This window comes from Oenanthe melanoleuca, chromosome 1, assembly GCF_029582105.1.
Source record: "Oenanthe melanoleuca isolate GR-GAL-2019-014 chromosome 1, OMel1.0, whole genome shotgun sequence".
In the NCBI taxonomy this organism is placed as follows: domain Eukaryota; kingdom Metazoa; phylum Chordata; class Aves; order Passeriformes; family Muscicapidae; genus Oenanthe; species Oenanthe melanoleuca.
The window spans coordinates 24,777,571-24,805,172 of record NC_079333.1 but is presented as its reverse complement, the minus strand read 5'-3'; the positions used below and the strand labels follow the sequence as shown (position 1 = coordinate 24,805,172).

General features: G+C 49.4%; 1 protein-coding gene across 2 annotated transcripts; it reads left to right on the top strand.

Annotated features, from left to right (window-relative positions):
* Positions 1-185: 185 nt before the first annotated feature.
* Positions 186-23,270, top strand: GPR156 (G protein-coupled receptor 156). Of its 2 annotated transcripts, none has more exons than XM_056494451.1 (11): positions 186-314; positions 8,122-8,251; positions 8,360-8,504; positions 10,961-11,097; positions 13,298-13,433; positions 13,608-13,718; positions 14,744-14,869; positions 15,304-15,399; positions 18,128-18,364; positions 20,514-20,672; positions 21,204-23,270. In XM_056494451.1, exons 3-11 carry the CDS (start codon positions 8,400-8,402, stop codon positions 22,362-22,364), a joined length of 2,268 nt encoding a protein of 755 aa, XP_056350426.1. In that variant the 5' UTR covers positions 186-314; positions 8,122-8,251; positions 8,360-8,399; the 3' UTR covers positions 22,365-23,270. The 2 variants fall into 2 exon arrangements, with proteins under 2 accessions (XP_056350426.1, XP_056350418.1); XM_056494443.1 differs by having other exon boundaries at positions 191-314; positions 8,363-8,504.
* Positions 23,271-27,602: the final 4,332 nt, after the last annotated feature.

Here is a 27,602-nt window from a genome sequence, read left to right as displayed (position 1 = left end):
GGTTCAGCTCTGCCCGGACAGCCCCCGCCCCTAGCCTTTTTCCCCGCTGCCGAAAAGTTTTGTCCCGGGTCAGACGGGAGCGGGACCGGCGCCTCCGCCCCGGCGGGAGGAGCGCGGCTGCTCGGGCTCCTCCCGCCGCCCGCCTCCGCCGGGCTGGGCCAAGCCGGGCCGGGCGGGGCCGGGGCGCTGAGGGGCGGCCGGCGGTGCCGAGGTCCGCGTTCCACGGCGGCTGTGGGGTTGCTCCTGCCCCGGCCCCGCCACTCCTGCCTGGCTCCCGCAGGTTGATATCCTGAGTACGGGTGCTGTCCCCGCAGGTGGGTCGGGGGCTCCGCCGGGCGCGCTGTGGGAGAAAGGGGCCGGCAGCTGTGGTCGGGGCTGCGAGCGGGATGCCTGAGACGAGGGCGCCCAGGTTACCCCCCGAGTTGCTTTCCTGCCCTGGCGCTGTTCGCTTTGGTGGTTTTGCTCCCCTGCATCTTTCCCCACAGCCTGCGGCGTGCTGCGGGTGCAGCTGGCCGCCGAATGGGCTGGCAGCCCCCGAACGCCCCTGTCCTGCAGCACTGGGCGTGCTTTTGGCGGATGCAGAGCTCCTCGTTCGCCCTTCGCTGGCTTGGCTGTGCCCGGAGTGCACCCCTGAGCTCGAAACGGGGTTGGCTTCGGCCCGTGTTTTGTAGCTCTCCAGAAAACACCGTCCCGAAGGTTCCAAGCAGCCCTCGGAAGGCGCCTGTGGGAGAGGGAGTCTGCTGGCACCTGGTAATGGGAAAGGGCTGCCTTGCAGGATGCAAAGATGCACAGCTGCAGCGCTAGGTCAGTTTGTGCTAACCAAACTGCTGTTACTTGGGCGAGCCGTGAGCCTTTCAGAGTTCAAAACGGGGAGAAGTTGCAACCGACTCCACAGTGCAGCAACCTGTTGGGTAGAGAGGGAGGGACCCGTGTGCCCTGGATTCACAGTGCTTCTAAGGGGTGAGATTCACCCCCCCTCGCCCCGCAGGAAACACTCCAGGACCCAGCTTGTTTGCTCCTCGTTGGCTGCCAGAGTTGAGCATGACACAACTCCCAGGGACTTGGTCACCTCTCAGGGAGGGGTAGCTCATGGACCCAGACCTGGATTTTCCGCTGCCCCACAGGTGCTCTGCATCCTCAGAGGGGCAGGGAGGAGGCTAAGGGAACCAGATCCCGGGTAACCGGGAGCTGCCAGTGTTGAGTTGCAACTGGTATTTCTAATGCAGCCTTGGCGCAGCTGCCACATCACCTCACCCACCTGGTGCCGGGGTACTGCATGATATGCTCTTGCTGCGGACCCTGTGCTGACACAGTTTAGAAGTAGCACTTTTCACATGGGTTTGGTTGTGCCTCCAGTTTCAGAACTGCCCCTCTCCACCCCTGAGCGAGCCTCACCGCTATCTGCAGGGAGCCAGGCTGGCTGACCTCATAGAAACTTTATTGTGGCCCTGCCCTCGGGGGGCTTCTTTTGCCCAGCAGAGAGACTAGAAGCCTGAGCAGGGCAGCACTGGGTGCAGTTTGGCAGCCTGTGGTACTCGGGAGGGGGGCCAAAGGAGCCATGGACATCTCTGGCTTCCAGAGCCTTTAGTCAAATCTGTCTCCTAGGGGAAAATATTCCCTGCTGCTCGGTCATCAGGGGTAAAGTGAAAGAGATGTAGTGCTCTGTTTTCCTGCCTCTTTAAGGACTAAATGTGTCACTTGATTTCCAAAATCCTGCCAAATTTAAAAGAAAAAGTTAATTAGAGAACAAACATGCTGACCTTGTTGGGACTAGAAGCTCTCCCCATGGTTGGGGCTGTGTGGCTTTGCAGTCTGGCCATCCTAGCACTGTTGGTGAAAACACGGGTGTGTTAGGGGATGGTATCTGATTGCACGAAGGAGCAGCTGAAGCTTTCTGCCAGCTCTGGAAAGGGAGAGCTTTTGAAGGCATTTGTTTAATGCAAAACAGAACTTTATGGAAATATTCCTTCTGAGGTCTCTTCCTCTCCTGCATTTGATAGCTTAGGAGCAAACAGCTTCAGTCGGGGTGAGCTTCTGCTTTTAATTAAGTCATACACACCACAACCACAAGGTAGATCTCCCTTGTAAATCAAAATTTTAAATCATCAGGCTTTTTTACCTCTTATTCATGGTGGCTTTCTAAAGATGGTACAGTTAAGACAGAAAAAAATTGCAGGCTACACCTTCCTGTAAGGCTGTTTAGCATGTTCCTGTTTGTTAGGCTGAAGGCAGAGGGAGCTGATGGAAGGAAGGGATGTTGGAGCCTCCAACAGTGGTGCTGAAGGCTGAGCTGTGCCTCAGAGCAGCATATTGGGGCACATGCCCAAAGGAGAAAGTAGCAGTATTTGATGAGAGTTGCCTGGGAAAAGACAGCTTTCTGAGGCAAGTAATGTGGATGGATGGGAGCAAGTATAAAGGCAACAGAGGCACCAGGAATGGGCGCAGAGCCCTGAGACTTGGTAATGCTGCTCCAGTCACAACGCCTTGAATCAGCATCCTGGTGGAAAAATGTGAGTGTCACACAGCTACAATGGAGTCCTGCAGCCTCCTTGTCCTGTGTCAAGGAGCCAGCCTTTCTGGGGCAGGGATGTGGGTGTGATCCATAGCGGGGATTCAGGATTAACCAGCCTGACAGACAAGGGGGGCTTATGGTTTGTTTGCCTGCAGCAACTACCAGGCCAAATTGTGAAGCAGATGCTTGGGGATATTTGCACACCACCACCATCTCTTCAGCTGTGCCTGGCAATGTGGCAGGCAGGAGCTGTGTTTCTGTGGGTATGGGGCATGGTGGCCACACAGTTTGGCCCTCTAGCCCTGACCACTTCTGCCTTTTCATGGTGAAGGTGCAGTGCAGCATGAAGTTGGCTGTGTGTTTCTGGAGAGGCAGCCCCTGCCATCCCACTTTCAGGTCATCTGCCCACATGCCCAGCACATGGGAGGGAGCCTTTCCTGACCCAGGGCTTGGGAACAAGCAAGGAAATTGTCCCATGGAGACAGAACAACACTTACAGGTGTGGTCTCGCAGTAATAAATTAAATGGTTGATGAAGTTGTTACGGAGTAATGGAAACCCAGGATTTTTCCCAAAGTGGTGAAAAGCCTCTGTGTATCCTTTCTGTCCATGCAGCACAGCTGGTGGGGCATTATGCACCCCAGCCTCTGGCTGTGGGTAGAGCCTTGGACATAGAAAGGGCAAGGGAGCAGCACTGCTCCTTCTCAGAGCCTGCCTGTTTCTGGGGGAGGCAGCTATGCCCTCTTTGGGCCCAAGTGGTGAGGCTTCTCTCTTGCAACAGAGACCCCACTGCTTCTCTCACTGGCTGCAGGAAGTAAGCTTCCACCTGGGGTCACAAAAATTCAGCTGTAAAGACTTTTATGGCTGTTTCCTGCTGTTGCTTGGTTCTGTGTGAGGAGCCTGCAAGGCCACCTGCCCAAGCAGGGATGAGCTCAGCACAAGGGGTGGTGGGATCCCAACCCCTGGACTCCCAGCTACTTGGAGGAGGCTTTTCATCCATGTGCTGGACACGAGGGAGGGCTCAGATCTTTGGGTGGCAGTCACTCCTTGGCAGCTCCAAGGATTTGATTTACCTCTGCATCATCTCTGGTCATACTGGCCTCATCTGTGGCATGCTCCCTATGCCTCTTGGTATTCCCTCCTAATTTTCCTTCCTTTGAGCATCTCCATGCTATTCTGTTTCTTATGTGCCTGTCATTGTATAGCAATTATGGTTATAGAGTTAAAAGCCTTATCAGCTCCTTAGTTGGAGAAATGTGAGACAGCTCCTCACAGGACTGTGTGGTAGTTCAAAAAATGTAATGTGGTTTGTTTATTTTGTTTTTTGTTTTTTCACGGAGGTTTCTTTAATTCAAAATGTAAACAACAGAACTGAAAAAAGCCATGTGGGTATTAAACCTGCACTTACAAAGTTAAAAAGTCTAGAGGCAGAGCTAAATGTGCCAACTTTGTGCCATCCTCCCAAGCTGAGAGAGCTACACCGGACAGATAAGCAGTAAGATCAACATTCAGAAGTTATTGCCTTCATGATATTGGGACATGCTTTCCAAAATGGTAGGAGGCTTGAAAATCACACCTAGTTTCAGTCAACACAAAATTTCAGGTTTCAGTTGCACAGCAAGCTCCCTATGCATGCAGAGTTAGAAGCACCTTATCCTGCATCTCCCTCCTTTGTGTACAGCAGGTCGTGCAACTCCTGGTCAGGATAGTTGCTGAGAAGAAGGGTGACAACTTTGTAGCACCCCAGTGTTCCTGGGGGTTGAGCCTTTGTAACCCAGGTTTTAAGATGATGTGATAAGCAGGGTTTCTTGTTTTTCTTTTTTTTTTTCCTTTTGTGTTTACAAGGGAAAGCGTGAAAATGTAGGTGCTGAAGTTTTAAATATAAATTAAAAATCATCTTCAGATATGCTATGTGTTTTAAATTGCAGTTTTTAAGTAGCTTCATCACAGGAGGTGTTGCAGTAAGTCTGGCTTGTGACGTTTTTTGATCGCCTTGGGGGTGGCAATATTGCAAGTTTCTCAGGTGAAACAAGAAGGGATCTTGTTGGACAAGAAGAGCAGAAGGAAAAAGAAGGAGCCTGTCTCAGAAGCGCCAGATTTCTGAATTGCAAAACCCCATCCTGCAGTGTTCACATTGCCGGAACAGTTATCTGGATGATTTCCTGCTTTTGGTGTGCAGCATCCTGTCAGCTGAGGCTGCTCCACACCAGCAGAACTCCATCTCCGACCAGGACTGGCAGCAGCAGACCAAAGTCTCCTGCTCCTGTCCAGAGGCAGCAGGAATGGCTCTGCTGTTTGCACATTGCTCCTTCTACCCAGCTGTTCTTCTCTGCCTCTGGCCACACAGCCACCTTCCCAAAAGTTCTTCTTAGCAGACGTTTCTCCACATGTGCTCCTTGCAGATTTCTCTATCAGGACTGGTGTGACCGGACAGGATGGCAGAGCTTGTGAAGACTGGCAAATTTCTGAATGTGATTGTTCTGTTGTCTATGATTTGACATCTTCGGTTTTCCACCTTTTGATTCACTGAGGAGTGATGTCACCTTTTGGAAGAAGCCTCTCTTTCAACATTACATCAAAATGAACCTGTTGGGGTGAAAAGTTCATTCTGCCTGTTCTGAGTCTATACTTGGTGTGCCAATTTTTCAGCTTCTTTGAATGGTTTTTTCCTCTGTTTTTTTTCCAAAAGAAATGTTTTGGAAAGGAAGAAGAAACTTTGACAAGAGTCAAGAGGTGCATTTAGATGACATCAACTGCATCTATTTTGAGGGCTATTTGCATGCTAGTCTGCAGTTACTCAGCATTGTTGGATATTGGATTTAGTGATCTTGGAAGTGTTTTCCAGCCTTTGAGATTCTATGATTTTGTATCTGTCCCTGGAAGTGTTCAACAAACATGTAGAGATCATGCTTAAGGACATGATTTAGTGGAGGGGTTGGTAGTGCTGGGTTAATTGTTGAACTTAATGATCTAAGAGCTCTTTTCCAACCTAAGTGATCTTATACTAAGTATTCCTGGGTCTCAGTCATCTAAGGAAACAGGTTTTCCAGGCCTGGAGATCAACCATTGAGATGACCACAAATTGCTTTTATCCAAATACTGTTTTTAATAGTCAATGCTTCCCTTTTATCTTAGAAGATGGTGGTGCTAATATTTTTCATGTGGTCTAGTTACTTGTTTCCTATCAACTTTTGCCTTTTTGGATTATGTCCGTGTGCAAGCTGATGATCCTCTGTGGCCAAGTACTCTTCACCATGTCCCAGACAGCCGGCAGGTACAAGTCCACAGAGACCAAGGGCAGCAAGGGGAGAGCAAGGCAAGCAGAGATGTTGAGTCCCTTCCAACCCAATTCTGGTGTGGAATTGATCTATCAGAATTGTTGGGATTTTGGTCTTAAAAACACCCCCAAAAAACCAAACACCACATCTCTGTTCTCAACAGACCCTTACATTTAAGGATGTGGGGTTTTACCTGTGTTGCTATCTTGACAACGATTGCCCAGCCTCCCTCTGAAGGTGAGTGACCCCGCAAAGTGCTGGTCCCCTTTGGATCGTCTCCAGGTTATAGAGAAGCATTCCTGCCAGCTCTCGCAAGAGGCAGGAGCTGGACTGAAAATGCCTGTTGCCTTTCAGCAATCGCTGCAATGGTGCTTGCTTTGCTGCATACTAATGAACACTAATTGGCCTCGGCTTGTTATCAACATTGTGTGGGAGCTGTTTGCAGAATACAGGGGTGGGGGCTGGGGAGACCCTCGAGGGGTTTCTGCCCTCCTCCAAGGGGTGGCCTCCCGGGTGGATGAGGGCTGAATTGGTGCACCTGGTAACATCTCCATTTGTGAGCCACAGGAAGTCTGTGCCTGCTGGCCTCATGCCAGCCTTGGTAGTGGTCCACCTGCCAGGTGTGTTCCCCCTCTGACATGGCAGAAGGTTACAAGAAATTATAGGGGTTTTTGTCTTTAAACTCACCTGAGGGCATGGGGTGGAGCTGAGCCCCTTGGAGGCTGGGCACTGCTCACCTTCAGGTCTTCTTAGCATCAAAGGTTCAGTGTCCCTCTCCTACCCCCATCCCCACCCAGTCCCTCTACACTGTCCATTGGTCTCTGAATTGTTCAGCTGGAGCCTGTCTCCTCCTCACCACTGCACTTCCAGCATTGTAGCAATCCTAGCATTCACTGCAGCAGCTAGATATCTTCTGCAGCTATGGATCTTTTCCAGTCACTCAGCCTGAGCTATGGAGGGCATGAAAACTCCCAGAGGATGACCTGGCTGGAGAGGGGAAACACCACCATGGTTTGCTGCAAGCTAGAGAGGAGGAAGCTTGATGGAGCTGGGTGGTTTCAGCACTCTTGAAAACCATGTCTTTACACACCATGTGTGTAAAATCTTCAGTCTGGCTGATGTGTGATACTGTGTTTGTAGAATACAGCAAGCTGATCTCACGCTGGGGTAAGTTCTGGCAGGGGCAGATTGGTGCCTGGACCTACAGTACACAAAGGCTTCTGCCAGCAGAAGGGGTTATTGCTTCAGAGGTGGGTCTACTAATTTTGGACAAGTAGCCCACTCACCTTGATGCGCTTGCCCTGGGACTTATAAGCAACTACTCTAAAGCTAAAAAATCAGTTTACACTCAAGCTGAGAGCAACACCTGTAGCTTTTCCGGCATTTGAATCCCAGTTATGCCTTGTGACAAACATCAGGTTTCAGACCAGGTCCTGGTGACCATGCTTCTTTTTAATTTACTCTTTCTTTGCTCACCTAGTGATAGGAGTTTATCCAAAGAAAGGATTTGGAAGGAGAGGGCATCAAAGTGTCAGTCAGGAGTAGCAACAGGGAAGGATGGAGCATCAGCCAGGCACGGGTGATGTTCAGCCAGGGAGCAGCCCTGAGGATCATGATAGGGATAATTTTTTTTTTCCTCCCACCTGTTGTTAGGAGCAAATAGGGAGCAAGCTATTGTGCCTCCTCCCTAGCTGCTAACGACAGGAGACTTGCTTATGGTTGTGCACTGGAAGCTAATTAAACCTGGTGACAATGGTAATTGAGTAAGGATGCTTGAGGATAAGTATGACCTCATGTCTAAAATGATAATGAAGCCTATTAAAATCCACACCAAAAAGAGAAATGAAAGGGGGAACAGAGGCAAAGGTGGTGCAAAGGGAGAAGGAGCAGGCAGGGACAAAACCTGGCAGCCAGAGCACTGAGAGGGATGGGGAGCACAGATGTGTCAGGCTTTTAAGTATTAATAAACAGCCAGCTCTTCAGGTAGCCAGGCTGCACCTCGGGCCAAACACTGGGCTTGCCCAGGCCTGGGTGTAGGTCCTGTTAAGCACTGACATCACTTGTTGCTGTTTGTTGTTGTCTTCACTCGCTGGTTTTTTGCTGGAAGAAAGGGATGTTCCATGAAACCAGCCGTCACTGCCAGCACAAGGAGGGTACTTGCAAAATGACCCTGAAATTGCTCCAGTGCAGGAAAATGCATTGGCGAAGGAAAGATGCAGTGGGTTCAGGGTGCCGTGCTCCTTCTTGGACCAGCACAGCACCTCATTTGAGCTTCCAGCTGGGATTTAGGGGCTGGGGGCCACAGTCATCCTCCACAGGTGTTGTTTTGCAGGGTGGTGTAGCACCGTGCTCTGTGGAAGCCCAGGTCCTGAGCTGACTTTCCTCACTGCAGAGGGCACCTGGAGGGACACTACCGGGGGCACTCCCTATCCTGGCTCTGGATGTGCATCACATCACTTTGGGTAAGCTCAGCCCTGGGCTGTCCTCAGACCCTTCCCTGCTAACAGGGGGGATGTGGTGTGTGCCAAAAGTTTCTTCTTGCTGGAGAAAGCCAATGCTCATCCTTCCAGCAGGGCAGAGGTATGGCTAGATGACAGCTGAGGATGTGCTATGGAGCCGGGATTCAACTGCTCTGAGCTCTGTGATGGCAGCTCCAGTTTTGGCAGCCAGGAACAGCAGCAGAGGGTGCTGCAGGAGCTCTGCACTGTGACAGTGGTATGTATGGATGCAATGGGATGTATGGATACAGGGCAGTGCTCTGGGGCATGAGGTTTGCTCTGCAGAAGTAGATTTGGGGGAGGGATGAAGAGGGGGTTGCGGCTGCCAAGCAATCCCAGTCCAGCTGAAGGCAGCACACTGTCACCTGGTTGGCCTCCAAGACACACCCAGCAGTTATCCAGAAGGGGAGAAAGCATCCATGACAGCAAGTCATGTCAAACAGCCCTCCATGTGTTAGCCAGCTGCTCAGGATTGGCCTGAGATGGCCCCATCTGCCCTTGATCTTTCCTGTCCCCTATAACTTGAAAGTGCTTTTGAAATATGAGTAGAGCATGATTTAATTAAATTCATCATATGTAATAAATGGTACCTTCCTCCCTCCATCGGTAAGGTGGTAGAAATGACACTGGGAAGCATTCAACTGCAGCTGGCACCATGTGAGGCTGCTGGATGGAGCCACAAGGCTTGGCCCACTCGGCTCTCCATCACGTCCTGCACAACCGTGGCCCTTAATTAAGAGACTGTAAGCTGCTTGGCTGTTCTGGCTCTGGCAGCTGGCTTACAATTAATAGTCCCACTGCCAGGCCCAGGATTTACTCCTCTCAGCAGTTAACAAAGCGCTCCATCAACTTCAAGTAGCATCAACATCCACGGAAATAGCAGTCATGTTGGGAAGGTGTGTGGGAGAGAAAAGGTGGAGATCAAAGGGGTATTTCTGATTCCTGGGTGGTTGCTGTGAATAGGGTGCAGTAATACTTTTGACAGCAGCTGGAGGTGAAAAGATTTTGTTGGTGGGTGCATCTGGGAGTGAAGTGCAGAAGCCCCAGAATTCTGAGTTTGCGCTGCTAACCTCAGCGGCAAAAGCCAGGTGTTACTCTTGGGCTCAAGCAGGCAGGACACAGAAATAGAATGTCATTACAGCCTTGTACCACCCCTGTCAGCTCCAGGCAAGGGGGTAGGATGGGCCTGATCTGTGCAGAATGACGGGGTTTTTACACAGGGAGCCCTGATGTAAGCAAAGGACTGACCTGGCTGATCATCTCACCATGTGGTGTGATCTTCATTTCCCAGAGAGGCATAAGACTCCCCAGGGAAAAGCAAGAGGGAAGAGGAAGTGGGAAGCAGCTTTCAGGAGGGAGATGAGTATTCCCCCAGGGATCCCTCCATGCTGCTGCAAAGTGAGGCTGAGATATGTATGGAGCTGTATCCCAGCAGCAGCTCTCAGCTGGATGTCTCTCCCAGACGAGGGTTTGCCTTTCCCAATTGCCCTGTGACCAGCATGGCACCAGCATGTGAGCTGCCAGGAGCCTGCAGATCAGCTGTGCTCATGTGACACGTTTTTGTTTCAAGAAGTATGTGGTGGCTTTAATTCTGCAAGCTGTGTGTTGTTCTTGCTCGGCTAGAGGAGATGAAGCCTGGCTGGGGAAGGGGGACATGACGCATTGGCTCTAAACTAATGCCTTTCTTCTGCTTGAAGATTTATTTCTAGCAAGGTTGGAAGAAGAAATAGCTCATACCTTGAAGTAAAAATTGGGAGTTTGAGGCAGTGTCAAAGACACTAGTGTCTTTGCTAGTGTCAAGACTGCTAGCAAAAGTAGTCTTCTGCAATAGAAATTGCATGCAGGAATACCTGAGAAAGGACTCAGCACCCAAGAAGTTAATGAGGAGGTGTGTAATCCCAGCTCAAACCTCCCTTAAAGGGGATATGCCAGCACTTTTTATAAAAGTGATGCTTTCTTTATGGAAAAAAATAAGTCGGTAACCCACACATGCACACACTGTTAAAAATGCTGGAGCATTTTAGATCAGCAGTGGAAGTAGGTTTCTTGTTTCGTGTAGGATAATTTTATCCATTTTATGTTAATGAGATAGCAGAGAATATTTTTAAATGGAGATTTAAACCCATAAAGTGTATGGAGAGAGGTGCTTCCATCATACCCGCTTTGGGAGTGTCCCTCAAAAGCCAGTTCTCAGCTGATATCTACCTGGGACCAGCTGGTCAGTTGTCTGCTGCGGAGAGCGGTAAGGGTGGGAGCCAAGAAGCATTTAAAGAAGTGTGAATACCAACTGCGGCACGACAGGGCCTTTCTCTAAAGATTTCTTTCCAGAAGACAGAGAGGAACTAGTGTCCTTGTTCCCGTGTCCCAGAGGCCAGGCTGCCTGAGGTTTATGAATCACTTGTACAGCTTCATTATGGATTTGGCTAGTTGGCCATAAGAAGAAGCCTCCTGGACTGCCATGTCCTCCTGAGCACTCAGCACACATCCTGCCCACATACATCTCAGTGGCCCTATCTGCAGGACTTGGTCTGGTGCCAGAGTGTCTTCTTACTGGGAGCTGCGTTTTGTGGCTGACCAGGATAACTGTGGGAGTGATCATGCTGGAGTAGGGACCTCCTTTGCTAAGAGCCCCAGCAATGTCCTCGTCTTCATTATCCCGTTTGCTTCCTGCAGACATCTTTTGACCACAGTATGAAGAGTTCCCCATCCTTCTCTGGTGGTCTCCTGGGAGTTGTGTGGACATTCCTGACTGGAGGAGTCCTGTTAGCACTCTTCTTTCTCATCTTCACAATTCGCTTCAGGAAAAACAGGTAAGGGCATCCCTTTTCTCCTGGGAGATGTCCCCTGAGCTGGAGTAGCAGAGTCAGGCTCCTTCAGGACCAAGCTCTGATCTGATGATCAGCTGATGATCAGGAGGGTGTAAACCTGAAGGAGCAGCATAGGGCAAGCAAGGTTAATGCCAGGGATGTTGCAGCTTTTTCCATCACACAGAGTTTTGATCACTGGTGTAGACTGTCCTGTTTGGACTGCTCCTTTCCTCCTCAAGGCAGGGAGCTGTAGACAGGATGAAAGGAAATGGCCTCAGTAAATGCATCAGGGGAGGTTCAGGTTGGGCATCAGGAATAAATTTTTCACCAAAAAGGTTGTCAAGCATTGAAACAGGCTGCCCAGGGAAGTGCTGGAGTAACCATCTCTGGAAGTGTTCAAGACTGGATGTGGCACTTAGTGCTATGGTTTAGTTCTTGTGGTAACAGTTGGTCAAAGGTTGCACTTGATGATCTTGGAGGTCTTTTCCAACCTTAATGATTCTATGACTCTATGGGTGCCCTCCAGCACAGACAGTGATGCATGATCTCATCCTGGAGGTGCTACTCAATAAAACCATCAACAGGAGTGGGCAAAAAGAGAGCTCGTTTCTGCTTCACATGCTTGAGTGCATTGCTCTGAGCAGCACACTCCATAGCAAGGCCATCATACTCCCCACAGTGCATTGTGTCCTTCCTGCTGTTGGGCTACTCATACTTTGAAGATACTAATAACCCTTTTTGTTCTTGGTTGTTGCTCATATTGGTGGGGAATATGATGTCCGTTGGTGAGAGAAGCTGGTGGTGAAGTGTAGACTTTTTTGGTGCTATTCAGTCTGCACAGAGGAGATAAAAAGTCCTGCTCCCCTGAAGGCAGCATAAATCCAGCAGAAGTCTTGGCAGTTCCTCATAGCTCAACCTGTCTCAGCCAGTGCTGAGCCTTCCTCAGCAATTCTGGATGTCTCTGCTGCCTCTTTGCCATCTTCTCCTCAGTGTCGTTGGTCCCTCTGTGTCTCACCTGCTTCCTCCTCCAGGGATACATCCCTCTTGCAGACTTCACCTGGCAAAGCCTTTGCTCTCCATGTGCCATTGTTTCGCACAGAGGTGTACATCTGAGTGCAGCCTGGACTGATGTTTTTGACTTCTCTGGTGGCTTTAAGGAATTTAATATTCCTGACAACCAGTGTGCAATCAGGAGAGCTATAAGGGTTTGTGTTGGGAGCCCTGTGCCTGCTGCACTGCAGCAGCTGCATGACGTGCATCCCAAATGCATCCCAGTCCGAAGCACTTCATTTACTGAGTGGTGTTGTATTCAGTGGCCACTTAAATTGATGTTCTCAGAACGTGCTGTAATGAATGTTGTTTATTTGCTCCACACTAAATAAATACTGGTCTACCTCCATAACCTGGGAGGGCAGAGGAGACCTTTCTCAACTGCAGCTAAGAGCATGAGCTGGTGAATATCTTTCTCCCCAAGGTCTGAGACATGGTGAGGAAGGCAGGGAGGGAGAGAGACAGGTTGAGCCCCAGGCTTTGTGACTACAAGACAGCAAGCCAGGAAGGAGCTCAAAGAGAGAGAAAAGTAATGACTTGGTAGCAGGTCAAAGGGGCAGAGCTATTAGGGGGATGGCAGGAGGTACAGCTTTCATTTGATGGGCTTGCTGGGCAACAGTGGCAGGTAATGAGAGATCAGTGGGTTGATTCTCCCCTCCCTGAATACAGTTACAGGATTATGAGTGATGAGGTGAAATTACAGAAGGGAGACTGTAACCTGAACGTTGCTGGCAGCTTCCTGAAGTTCAGACTGTGCTGAGTGTGGAGTTATCTTCTCAGAGGAGGGAGCAGTGGGAAGGGCCTGTTCCTGGGAGCACATGTAGCTTTTGCACCCAAAGCTTACTGCTGGAGACTGTCACCCTGGGCTGTGTTGGTGTGGTTTTCCACCTCTGCTCCTCTGCATCAGAAGTGTTGGCATAGGGTTAAATGAATACTTGGAGGATTGTGAAGCACTCCAGCAAGAAAGGGGAGAGAATGGGACCGTGGAGTAATGGCCTAACTTTTGGAGCAGCAGTTAACAGCACAGGCTGGGGGTGGACAGTGTGTCAGCATCCCTTGTGACCACCATCATCCCTGTAAGGGCCCTCACCCCTGTGCTGCCAGTCATGATGCTCAGTAACTGTCACAAAATTCCCTGCTTTGTTTCCTGGAGGATTGTGAAGATGTCCAGCCCCAATCTCAACATTGTGACGCTGCTGGGCAGTAGCTTAACTTACACAAGTGCTTACCTCTTTGGGATTAAGGAGCAGAGCCTGCCATCTGGACACTCAATGGAAAAGCTTATTCAGGTGAGCATTTTGATGAAGATCTGTTCTGCAGCCAAAAATCTCACCCACAGCCTCACCAGATGTGGTTTGCAAAACAGCAAAGGCCATTCAGACAGAAAATGTCTGGTTGCTCTTTGAGTATGTGAAAGCCACAGCCCAGCTGTAGCTTTCCCCCTCTCTCTGACCCCTTGGCAGGTGAGGCTGTGCCTGCTGTGTGTGGGGACCTCCCTGGTGTTTGGCCCTGTCCTGGGGAAGAGCTGGAGGCTTTACAAGGTGTTCACCCAGCGGGTGCCAGACAAGCGGGTGGTGAGTACCCAGCATCTGAGGTAGGAATGGAGGGTGACAGACTTTCCATGGAGGGCAAACACCAGCAAGTCCCAACACAGTGTGGGTTAGCAGATAAAACTGGCATAGACAGGGATGGATGCCACAATCACAGGTCTAGTTTTACACTTGGCTTGGCATGGGCCCTTCATTTATTCCTGCAGAGTGAGGCAGGAGCTTTTCCACTCTACAGGTAAGTAGGTGCCCTGCCAGGCTGCTCCTTCCCCGGTGGAGTCCCAGCCCCATCACTGAGCAATGTTTTCATTTTACATTGGCCACGTGCCTTCATTACACTTCATACCAGTGTTTGTGTTCAGGTGTGGGCTGGTTGTTTTTGTGGGATGAAAATAAACCAGGTGTCCTCAAAAGCATGTGATGTGAGGCCATCCCCGAATGGATCCAATCTGTTCTTGAAGTCAGGAAGGGTGTGCTTCTGCACACCTCTGCAGAACTTAAGTATGAGTACTCAGCAACTGGGAGGGAAATGGAAAATTCATGCACAAAAAAGCGCACTTACAACTTCCAGTGGTCACTTTCCAGCAGTGAAAAAAGTAGGTCTCAGATGAAAGATGGGACAAGAGGGTTTGCAGGGGAACTGGGTGCCAGCAAGGGCTGCTGTTTCACACTAGGATCTGTGTTAAACTTGCAAAATTATGATCCTACCAGTTGTTTTTCTCTGCCCTTTATGTCTCTGCTGGTGATACAGTCATGAGGGATGATAGTCTTGTTTTGGAAGAACTGTTTTCTGTCATAGCATTTACCTGCTATCCACACCATCAGGCAGGGTTTATACATACCTTCAAGCCTGATTAAGTCTCCAAGAATTTTGGAGTTGAAGACAGGGATCTTGTGGCCAACTCAAATGTAGGTGCTAGACACCTCTCTGTGTGAAGTAGCAGGATGGACATGTCACTTGAAAGAAACAACAGAAAGGGACCCAAGGGGGATGGAGGTCATTGTTGTCCATTTGTTCCCCATAGTAACTGTTAATTCTTGCGTGTTTGCAGATTATCAAGGACCTGCAGTTGCTGGCGATGGTGGCAGCATTGGTGCTGGCAGACACTGTCTTGCTCTTGACATGGGTGTTCTCTGATCCAGTCCAGTGCTTCCAAAGCCTCAGCATCGCACTGCGGGTAAAAGGATGAGGAGGGGTGGTGCAGGGTTTTGCTGTGTCCTATCTGAGGTCTGTGGACAGAGTTGATGGATGGCCAGGCATTTGGAGGTGGTCTTTGGTAAACAGAAAGAAAAACGAGGCAGAAAACCTTCTGGGAACTCTGGATTTGGTTTATGTCTGGTCTATTACAGAGATGAGAGTCCACTGCAAAATTTCCAGGTCTGTGCAGATTACCTGCATGACACAGGAGGGCTTCTAGGTGTCTGCTTTAGAGAAGTGTTTAACCAGCCCTGTTGGCAACAGAATGCCAAAATCTTCTCATTTTAAGCCTCTGCACTTGGTAGCACCAGCTTTGACCTCTCCTTTCAGAAATTTACAGAGGAGACCAGCTTAGATGCATCTTTCCATCTGCCAGGTTGCAGCCTTCACTTCTGCCTTTCCCTTGCCTTGTAGGCAACAGAGAAAGGCATGACATGCTCCGTGAGCCGGGTCCAGTCCTGCGCATCGCTCTATTCCGATCTTTGGCTTGCTCTCATTTTAGGGTTTAAGGTATGTAACCTCTTGACTACTTCTTGCATTTTATCTCACCTCCTCTCTTTCTTTCAGCCTGAACTGTTTCACAGCATTTGTCATTTCACTGCCCTCCCAAGCTACATGCCCATTGCAGATCCTGGCTACTCCTTTTCATCCTGTTTCCAGCCCTTCCCGTCTTGGGAAGTGTAAGAGTCCTGCTAGCTGCTTTCTCCTTCCCTCACCATCTCCTTTATGTGCACATACAGTCTCTCTAGATCTCTCTCAGGAAGCCCCTGAGCTTCATCCATCCCACTTTTTGAAACTGACATCTTATTCTTTATATCACACTCCTTCCTTAAAGGCTCCAGTGAATGGCCACTGCCAAGGCACACCAGCTCAGCCCCTGAATCCTGTGACGTGCTGATGACAAGTGCTTGGTCCCCACCTTTACAGGATGCTTATCAGGTTAATTATACCTCTGAGGTGCACTTTCACTGGTCAATCTCTGCACATGGCCAGTCTTTTTCCAGCAGTGTTAGTTAATACTGATGTAACTATGTCGGTATAATTATCACTGTAATTACCTGCGGTCTCCTGTGTCTCTGGTATGACAGAAGCTGGACACATTTCAGAAAGCTGATGTTGATGAAGTTTGTGAGATCACAGCCTTTTTTTTTGGAAATGGCTTAATCTTGTGTGCAGCACAGGCACTTCCTTTATGATTCACTGCCATGTAATACTCACTGACCATCTACCCAGAATCATAGTAGAAAGAGCAGAAAGGTACCTCACAACATAGGAAAGTCCTTCTGCACTTAATTTCAAGGACACTAATCGGGACTGTCCTTAAAAGTCCTTTGATGTTAGGGAATTTTAGGCATTACCTGGGCTTTCAGTGCTGTGCCTCCACCTCTGATTTTGCCTGCAGTTTGTGTTAGGGTTTAGAGAGGTAATGTCTCTGCCTACAGCCCTTACAAAATCCTTTTGAAAATAAAACATCCCTATTATCAGTTCCAAGTAATCTTTTTAATGTTGCATTGAATCTGGCCCTGTTCCTTCCTACTTACTGGGGGTTATAGAGTACTTCCTTGGTGGTTTCTCTGGAATTAGTTTGAATTTACACTAACGTGACAATAAGCTTTATCTCTGTGTGCATAGCACTTCTTAGCATCCACAGCACTAATGTGCTCAGCCCTTTGGGAAGACAGTGTACTATCCTGGTTTTACTGGCACAGAGCAATGAATAGAAATGACTTGCCAAGGACATGCCTGGAATTAGGAGCAAAGTCCTCTGTTCAAGTTTATAACAAACAAACAAACAAACACGCCTCTTATTCCTGTGCTTACTGAGAGTCCTAGTTTATGAGATGGCAGTGCTGTTGTCTGTCCCAGATAGATGTATGAATTTAAATGGGACTTTTGTGCTTTTTCTTCCTGCTCAGGGATTAGGGGTTGGCTTGCCTTCAGGCTGTTTGGAGGTGCCTCATGGTGGACATGGTTGTGATCCAGTACAGATTCTACAAAGCAGGGTCAGGCCCCGGCCTAGTTCCCAGCAAGGCAGGTTTCACTCTTAGAACATCACCCTGAGACTTTATGCTGCTCTGAAGTTGGGAGATTCACCAGAGATCTGCACATGAACCTCTCTTTCTTGTGTCCCTCCAAACCTTAACCCCAGCAGTGGCCATAACAGTCATCAACCAGCCACAGCACAAAGGGCTTCAGAAGGTTCTAAAAAAAATCTGCCTCTCGTGTCACAAAGCACTTCTTGATGCCTAAATAATGACTCTTAGTAAAAGGCTGACACTTACTGGGTAGCACAGGATTAATGTAGGTCATATTCCCTGTATTCCAGGTCTTGCAGGAGCTGGGACTTTGTTTGATGGTATTTCCAAATGATCCTAAAGGCACACCATGCTCAGCTCTATGGAAACAGGAAAAAAATACTTGGTGTTTCCTGTTAGTGTCACCTAGAAAAGGAGAGGCTTAAACTGCTGGGTAGTTCTATACTGAGCACGCTGGAAAAATAAAAATACGTGCATGAGACCATTGAAGAGCAGGGTGGTGAGACATCCTGCTCTGAAACAATTGCTCTGCTCAAGGGGAGGGAGAGCTTCTGTGTACAGACCACTTCTGTAGTGCCCTTCCCTGCTGCTGGGGTCAGAAAGGAGCAAAGGGAAGGGAAAATAATTGTACCTGGTAGTTTCCTGGATTATTGCTATTTAAAGAAGCACCAAGTACATCCTCTTCCCTCCAGTCTAAACCTCCATTTTTCCTTGCCTTCTTCTTTGAATTCATTCTGGAATTCTTTCCTGCTCCTTCAGAGGTATGCTGTTGGTCCTTGATGGCACCCACTGCTGCATCCCTGCAGGGACCTCTGCCTCCTGTCTGTTTGCCTTTGCTTCTCCTGCTCCATGCTGCTCAAGGGGCAGTTTTCACAATTTCTTCTAGCCATCCCCTGCTCTGTGGCTGCATCTGCTGACCTCTGACTCCTGACTCTTCATGCCATTTGGTTGGGACCCCCTGTGCCCATCAGTGCCCTCGCTCCTGCCCTGTGTACCCAGCCCCACTGCTGGCCTGCAGCACCATGCTGGGCATTTGCCGCGGCATTACCACCACATGTTCAAGGCCTGCATTATAGATCAAAGAGCATTAATTAGGATTGCGCTGAGTGTATCTGAGCTCACCAGGCTTGGTGCAAGGTGGGGATTGACACCATCAGGCTGTAATTTTTTATATTCTTGAAACCTCCTTTTTCTGTTTCCAGAGTATCCTCCTGCTATATGGGACCTACTTGGCTGGTCTGACTGACAATGTCAGCTCCTCACCAGTCAACCAGTCCTTGACACTCATCGTCGGAGTCAACCTTGTTTTCCTGGCTGCTGGCACCACCTGCTTAATTCACCGCTTCTTCCATACTTGGCACAATTTGCTGTTTGGTTTTACCTCTGGAGGCATCTTTGTGTGCACAACCACGATCAACTGCTTCATCTTTGTCCCACAGGTATGCTGTCACCTCTGTCAAGTTGCTTGGCTGGTCACAGGCACATTTTAACAACAGCAGCTGTGGGCATCATTGCACTCATTTTCCTGCTTTTTTTCCCCAAATGTTTGGACTCACCTGCACAGCTCATTTTCCAAGCCCTACCCCACCCCACCCTGGTGGTTCTGCTTCCCCAGTCAAGTTCCCCGAGTCTCAAGGAATCACAGAATTGTTTGTATGAGAAGGGATCTAAAGATCATCTAGTTCCAACACTCATGCTTTTCTCAGGGAAGCTCCCACCAGACCAGGTTGCTTAAAGTGCCATTCAGCCTGACTTTAAACATTTCCAGGGACTGGGCCATCTGCAACTTCCCTGGGCAAGCCTGTTCCAGGGACTCGCCACTCTCAAAGTGAAGAATTTCTTCCTTATATCTAACCTAAGCCTACCCTCTTTCAGTTTAAAGACATTCTCCTTTGTCCTATCACTGTGTCTTTGTAAATGTCCATCTCCAGCTTTCTTGTCCCTTGTCCCCTTTGTGTCCTGGAAAGGCTCCTAGGAGTGCAGCACTGCTGCTCAGAAATCCTCCTGCAGGAACGTGCCACAGGTGGCAGCCATGCACACAGCACACATGAGGCAAGGCAGCCACTGGCCTCCTCCTCCTGCTCCATGTAGGTGATGGGATCTGTCCCTTGTGCAATTGTCCTTTCCTCATACCTCACATGTCCGCTTGCACCAGGAGCTTCTGCCACTGGCAGGGATGGAGCTAATGCAGACGATCCAGATGGCCCAGCCACTCTCAGAGACTTCTTTGCTGCTGCTGGTCCCCAGGGAAGGCTGTCCTCCTCTGCACTTTTTGAGAAGGAAGCTGGGCCTTGCCGCAAGTGAGGAGGTGTTTAAAGGAAGCCTTTTGTGGTGTTGAGGTTAGGCACTTCTGCTTCCTGTATCCTCCAGGAGCAGCCTGGTGTGCCTGGCCACCATATTAATGGGAATAATTCTCCCATTGTTAGAGAGAGAGGAAACAGTTATTTACTCAGTTGAATGTTTGTAGGGATATTTGGGCTCAAGGACATGAGGTGAGAAAGGGAGGAAGAGGTGAAGCTCAAGAAAGCACATTGTGCAAGGGAGGGCTCAGGGGATCTCAGCAATGTATATAAATGTCGATGGGGGCGGAATAGGGAAGGGGGAGCCAGGTTCAGTGGTATCCACTGACAAGACAGGGGACAATGGGCACAAACTGAAACACAGGAAATTCTATTTAAACATAAGGAAACATAAGGAGTTTTTTCTGTGAAAGTTGTAAAGCGCTGTAGCAGAATCCCCAGAGAGGTTGTGGAGTCTCCATCCTTAGAGATACTCAAGACCCTGTTGAACATAGTCATGAGCAGGCTGCTCCATCTGACATTGCATGAGCAGGACAGTTGGGATGATTTCCAGATGTCCCCTCCTGCCCCAGGTGAGGCAGTGTAACTGCAGAGCCCCAAGCCCTTAGATGAGCAGCCTTTGGGAGCAAGGGTACAAACCTCCTCTGGGGAGCACCAGGCCTGCTGGTGATGCTCTGCCAAGCACCAGGTCTCTTGGACTGAGGGTGGAGAAGCTGATGAGCTGTACTTGCACTCTCTGTGTACCATTTTCTGTGGGAGCCTGGGGCCCTTGAATATTTTATTTAACTTGGATAAATTTATTACCTTCTTTTTCCTAATAAGGTTGCTTTTCTATGGTTCATCTGAGATCAATAAACAGCTGGAGTTGGACTGCACAAGGCTTCCAGGCAGACATTAGATAAGAAAACAGATACTAAACATTGCTGGTTTTCAGCTTGTCACCAATGATTCAGGGATAAGGGGGCATGCATGACACTGTCTGTCACGGAGTCAGGGAGTGGGGAGAAGAGGGAGGGGGCTTTTTCAGTGTGTTCAGCAGTCTCAGTGCAGCCAGGCACTGACCTTCTCCTGCATAAAAGCTGGAGCCAGGAACAAGGTAGGGCTTAGATGGGTGGGAAGCTCCAAGTGACATTGCAGCTCCTCGCCCAGCTGGCTGTCTCTGCTTCCCCCATCACACCCTGCCTTTGTCTCCCCCTCTCCTCCCTTTGTCTCCTTCGTGCTTGAGCTGTGTCTGCCTCCTGCTGTGTTGTCTGGGGTTCTGTGGATAACATCCTTTTCTACTCCCCAGCTCAAGCAGTGGAAAGCCTTTGAAGAAGAAAGCCACACCATGAGCCACATGGCAAAATATTTCACCAGCCCAAGCAGGAGCTGCCACTCTGTGTACAGCGAAGAGCAGCTCTACCATCTCATAGGAGAGAAAAACTCTATGAAGCAGCTGCTCACCGAGGTACTGGGCTCTGCTGGCTCCCCTTCTCCAGCTTCTCCCCTTCCCTTTTGTGGGCTGAAGGCTTTGCCGGGGGGGAAGCCCTTTGTCCACACTGGTGATCCCTCACCAGCCTCTCCCTTCCTGAAGGGAAGAGCTGCTTTATTTTGTCACACTCCAAAGCACCACAATTTAGGCATAATTTGGAGGGCTTAAAAAATTCTGTAGGGAGGAGTGCAAGATAGCCTCGTTTCCACAGCCTTGTCAAAACATTTAGAGGGTAGATGCTCTGTCCCGGAAAAGGCTCCAGCCTCCTGCTCCCTCACCTGCACTCCATGGGAACACCCCAGTCTGAAGAGCTGCCTGCCCAGTGTGCCTCTTTGCACACACACATTTTGGGGGCTGCAGGGGAGGCTGAAGTCACACATGCTGCCACTGTGGCTCTTGCCATGCAGAGAGGGGTGATTTGTTTTCTGGCAGTGCCTGCTTCCAAATTGGCAGTGTTTTCTTCCTCTCTGCCCACCCCCACTTGACTAACTTATTTGTTTGACACAGAAAAATGCCGTGATTGAAAGCCTGCAGGAGCAAGTGAGCAGTGCCAAGGAGAAGCTGATGAGGCTGATGTCTGCGGAGAGCAGCTGTGACCCCCGTGCGCTGCCAGCAGCTCCCTGTACCTGGAGCTCAGGGCAGCCTGGAGATGCACCAGGGGACTGCTGCCCCCCAGATCCAGAGAGGGATGGGTGGCTGCCCCGCTGCTTGCTGGGCACATCACCTCTTGGCAGCAATGCCCAGGCCCTCCAGAAACATGCAACCCGGGAGCCTGTTTGCTCCCAGATGCTGCTTTTTAATACAGGGGACAGCACTGAATGTGGCCTGAAAGAGGTCCAACAGTGTGGGACACCTGCAGTGCAAGGGCAGCAGCCAAATCAGGACAGCTCAGCTGGTGTAGCCTGGGAGTCGTCCCCCAAAGTCAGCTATGTAAACAGCAATAAGCTGTGGGAAATCTTGCAAGAGTTAAGCCTGGATGCCAAAAACTACAGCCCAGCCTTATCTGCAGGGCCCCCATTTGGCAACCAAGGCACCTCAGGCAAGCAGGGAGAAACATGGGTGGGTCAGGAGGGCTATCCAAGCATTCACACACGCTACCTGGCAAAGCATCATCTGAGGATCACATTGCCCCCTGCCTCCACATTCTTTCCTGGACCTGTAACCTCTCATACCAGCTGCAGGGTGAAGGAGGTTGGCAGCTGGGGTCGTGGGGAGTCAGCGCATAACTCCCTGGGAACGGGAGGGAAGATGGCTGGCAGAGGGCTCCTTCACCTTCCAGCACCATCCCCTTCAGAAATCCCAAGGGAGGCCAGCCTCCAGCCAGAGGGATGGCTGGGATGGCCCGAGTCCCAGGGTGCTTCATCATGCATCCCACAGGAGCAGCAGAGGTGGGAGGGCACCCTGAGGGGACCCGCTGAGCCCTCCCTGCACTCACTGTACTATTACCCAGACTCTGACTCCAGCAGCAGCAGCTCTGAGGAGATGTTTCATGGGTGCCACCGACCCTGCTGCAAGGTTTGCTTCCAGAGCCCACGTGGCTCCCTGGACAGCAGTAGCATGGACATGGACATAGAGCCCATGGACTGTGACAATCACCAGACTGAGCGCCACGGCAGGACCCAGCCTGTAGTGAATTTCAAAGACGATCTGAAACCCACTTTTGTGTAACTGGGAGCACCCCTGCCCCAAAGGCAAGTGCCCTCCCACCCCTGCAACACTGCATGTTTTCAGCAATGCTAAAAGCACACATCCTTCTGGGGAATGTGCCTTGCCCCTTCCAGATTTGCAGTGTCAGCCCCAGCCTGGTCAGCTGTTACTGCAGCCTGAGTTTGGCTGGGAGGGGGATTGGCAGCACTCAGGGAGGTGGTGGTGGTGGCTTTGTGCTGGCTACTCTGGGCAGGTGCCTGTGTCCCGCAGGTAGCCGGCAGTTCTGTCCATCATAGTGCCAGCAGTGGAGAAACAGGGGCTGGGGGTCTGTGAGAGCCCAAACTTATCTCCTCAGAGAACTTTACCTGTGAGACCTGCATGATTCACACTGGCAGGGAGCAGTATCCTGCCTCAGAAACAACTGCTGCTTCTTACACACCACTTCATATGGACCAACAGAGGACTCCTCCTGAGGCTGCCCAAGCAGAGCATCCTACTGGCATCATCCCCAGCTTAGGATGGGAGACAGACACCAGAAGCGGTTGCAGGCTGCCACTCACCTGGGGTGGGCTGCTTCCAAGCAAAGCAAGGACTTTGGAATAGGGTGTGCATCACAAACTTTTGGGTTTTGGTGGGTTTTTTGTAGCCTCTGAATGAGAAAATGGAGTCCAGATGTGATGTCCATGGAGGTGTCTTTGAATTTTGTATTTTTCAGGTGCATTGTTGTAGGTGAGACTCAGGTCAGTGCTGAAGGGAAAGACAACCTAGCCATTGTAAAGGAGGATCTGAAAAGGGGTTTCTTCTTTTACCTTCATTTCTGGGTCTTGTGCCCTTCTGTCTTTGTATGGATGATGTAGTCTGGAATAAGGTTTGTTTAAATTAATATGCTCTGTTTAATTTTTATCTTAGAACACCAGGAACAGTAAACCCAGTGTGTGTGCCTTTCTGGGGGTATTTATCATGGCATTTGAGCTTATCATTGCTTCCACAGGAGTTCAGTATGCTGAGACCTGATGCCCAGTGCAATATATACCTTCTGGAGAAAGGCTTTAATAAAAGAGCAGGTGTCAGGAATCCCAGATCTGGTTTTGAACAAAGCATATTAGTACTGCCCTCTCCACTACCCTTTATGATGGTGAAATCCCTCACTTCTCTCTCCCTTCACTGATGTTACCTTTTTTCCCCTGCAGTTTACATACAAGCTTGCGTGTAGGGCAAATCACCAAAATCACCAGACAGAGTGTAATTTTTTTTTTTTTTTTTTTGGTCATCACTTTTTGCTAATAGAAATCATTATTTCAGTTTTTCTTTTACAGCTGTCTGAGCACTTACATCTCTGGCCTGGGAGAAACCCACTGACTGGGAGGGTCCCCTGCTTCTGCAGGGCAAACCCAGGAGCCCAGCAGCTCCCTGCAGTGGGACTCGAGATCTCTGTCCCCATCGCCTGCCAGCTGCCTGCAGTTCTGCAGCGCTTGCAGCAGGTGTTGCTGCTGCCATGTCGGGTGTGCTGGCGAACACCAACTACATCCCACGGCATTGCCCACTGGGACAAGAGGGGAGACAAGCACGTTCTAGGGACCCTATTAAATATGGGTCAAAACCTCTCCCTACCCCCAAACGTGTTTAGAATAACACTTTGCTCTGGGGCTGGGAAATACTGCAGCACAATCTAAGGAAATTACCAACCATGAGCCCACCTGGAAGTGGCTGATATAAAAATTAACTTTAAATCCACTAGTGAATGCAAAAAAACCCTCCAGAGGACTTTGAACCTAGGGTTTGTTTGGAAACACTGCTGGAATTTGAGGTCATTGCTTTTCTGTGCGGTGACCAGCAGCCACCACCTGAAAACTGCATAGCCTGTGGATGCACGTACTAAGAAGGCCAAGAGCATTGTGTTTTGTGTAATAATGCCCAGGAGCAGCAGGGCAGTGATCATCCCCCTATAGTCAGCACTGGTGAGGTCACACCTCAAATCTTGTGTTCAGTTTTGGGCTCTTTCCTTGCTGATGGCTCCTTAGGGGAAGGGTCATGTCACAGCCAGGATGAGATCTCTCTCCATGCCTGCTTGGTGAGCCTTGGCAAGAGGCAGGAAGGCAAGGAAGCCTTGAGGGTCTTGTGCCACAGCCACCTGCCATGACTCAGTCTGCCTCTGTTACCCATCAGCTTGCCACTGCTTAGGAAATAACAAAATTGATCTTAATTGTGATTCAGCTGCCTGGTTTAAAAAAACCAAGAAAATAAAAGACAAAAAGATGAAAAGAGTTTTGTTAGCTATGGCAGAGAGGGATTATGACAGGTTCAGTGGTATGGGGGTTCTGACCATTGGTGTGGAAGTTTCCCCGCTGCCTTGTGCTGGCATTAGCAGCTGGAATCTCTGGGAACCTCTTGCTCTGATCTTTGATACCGGTTGCAGTTACAAGAAATAATGAGTATTTGAAAGTACTGCAAGAGAGAGAACCTTCTTGTGTCCTTTGCCTAGAGTAACCAGATTATGCAATCCCTGGACACAGTGGCTGTACAATGGTGCTACATCTGCATGGAGACAGTCCTGTGGCACAGTGGGGAGCAGAAGTCAGGGGCTTTACAACTCCAGGTAGGCTGTGCTACAGTTTTTTGAGTAGGTGAGGGTGAACCTATATCTGTACATGACCTCCACAGGTCTGGAAGAAGTTCTAGAGAAGTCCTCCTGGCGGCCATGAGGGTTGTGGAGAAGCGCTCTCCTCCTGATCAGCATTGCTCTCCTGAGACAAGAAACTAGGCCTATCTCTTACCTTGTCCAGTTTTTGAGGGCTGTCTTGGCCTCTATCTCCAGCTCTGCACTGCTGAATTGCCAGCTGCTCCTGTTAACCCAAGGTCTGCTCTTACAGCCAGAACAACAAATCTGTGGCTGTCTATTTGTGAGGCACCAAACCCATCAGTGTAAGCTGCATCCTGATTGCTGGCCTTGGGGAACTCCATGGAGACAGGGAAAAATATCATCAAAAGAATTGTGGATCCTGGCATAGCAGGAGAACTATGGATGGCTTAGTGGTTGATGTTAACTGTAGGAACTTTCTGCTACGTGACACAGTCATTTCCTATGGACCTGATCGATCCCTGCACACACCTGGCTGAGCAAGTGCCTGGGATACTGCCACATGGTTCCACGAGTTTCTTTCTCTCATTAAGATTATGTCTTGAAGCTGCTGGAGCACATTCACCTTGGAATTTGTACCTCCCAGTGTTTACAGTGGGGTTCCTTTCTTTTACACCCATGCCACTGCCTTTCCCCTGTGTAGAGGTGTCTGTAGGTGAGCTGGTTTTCTTCTAACTCAGGCATCTATAGCTGCATGCTTTGTGCTGCCAGAGCACAATCATTTACATCAGGATTTTTTTTTTCCTGGAGGTTCTTGCAGATAGGATGGGTACAAGGGACTTTGTCCTGTCAGGAAGCTAGATGAAGCATTCAGTGATTCAGCATTTATTGCACCCTACACAGATTCCTCTGTTATCATACCAGCAGGAATGTGAGGCTAGAAGGGATCTCCTAGTCATCATCGTATTTCCCAGCAATGACAAACAGTGAGTCATAAAGTCCCTCTTGTTAATTTATCACAGTCCATCTAAAGTCATTGGGAATTTTCTTGGCTGGTTATTCAAGAACTTCACTTTGACAGAAGGAAACTTGTTTCTGATTTGAAGCCCACATTTTTTCATAGCCTATTTTTGTCTACTTGTTCTCATGCCAATGCTGTCTTCTAGTTAGTAGCTGTTATTCCTTTCTGTACTTCAGCCTACTCTCTTACATGCCAATGAAGAATGTGGCCTCTTCTTCCCAGGATCCCTGGTCTACTTGGAGAAGAGATTGTCTATTTTTAGTTCCATTTAGCAGCTCATACCTACCCCTGTTTCAGTCTTCAGGGAGGCTTTGAGGGAAAGCCCTAGTTTTATTGCTACCAGGTCATACCCTTCCCTTGGCAGCCATGTGAGGAGCACTGTATACACTGTTCCCTGCCTCCAGCAGCACAGGAGGCCCAGGATGCTGGGACAGGACCATGCTCACCTTTGAAAAGAGAGAAGAAACACTCATTGGGAGTTAGGGCATCAGAAAGGTAGGCCAGAAGCAGGCAAAATTCCTGTGGGTCATGAGGAAGCTGACAGTTTCTCTGCAAGTCTGCAATGACCCTGGGGTTCCCAGCACCCACTGGGTCCTAGATTTACCACCAGTATGTTAATAATCTCACAGAAGGGCTGCCCATCTGTGTTTCCTTTCTACACAAGAAGCACACCTCCTGCAATTGCTGAGAGATGTACCTATGCCTGGTGACTGCAGAAACCATAAAGAGCTTTTATTTCTTGGAGGTTTCCCATGGCTTATAAAATCCATAAGGACCTGAGTTCCTTAGAAAGCCACTGGTACCTCTCAAGGGGCTCATAGAAGGGGAAAATGAAAGCACACCCTTCTGCAGTATCCTGATGACATGATCCAACATAGGAACTGTATGGATATTTCATTGGAAAAGGTGAATGTAATGAGCAAGGCGCCCTTCTGGAGTTATGCGCTGGTTTCCCGGCAATTGTCTCTCCTATCTAACCCAAATGAATCAGGTGATACTTCAAACCAAAGAGAATGGCAGGAAAAATATTAGCTGATGCAATCATACCTTGAATTTGCAGTGCTAGGCGGATCCATTAACAGTGGGATACACTGTACATGATTACAGCAAACTCTTGTTTGAAAGCAGCTGGGTTTTGGTTGGGTATTTTTCACAGTCCCTCAAACAGAGGTGGTGGATAAAGACTTCCTTTCCTCTGGTAGGCAAATCTTACATTGATGGTGAGCGACACTTTGGCAAGTATAATTTAATTTCCTTGCTATTACAGCCTTTCTCATTTCACTAACAAAAACACATTTGGAGCTCTCCTGCTTCTGCAGTCTATTCTTTACAACCTTCCAATGGTAAGGTCTTTTTCCTAGTTCTGCAAATAACTGATAGGAATGTCCTGCAGTCAGTGGAGGAGCGAGGTTCTCCCATCCCTGGGAGCCCAGCATTACTGGATACCTGCTGTGCCTCAGTACAAAACCTTTGGGCTAAATACTCACTGCCTTCTCACAGAAAAAAAGCTCCCAGCACACACTGCCTTCAGCTGCAGCTGCCTGAGGGCATCTGAATTAAGCCTTTAAAGCAGACAAACCCAACAACAAAAAGTGTATCCAAGGATGTCATGGCGTCTAATTTATTCAAGGAGGAAACTTGGGAGTCAATAGCCTTGTCT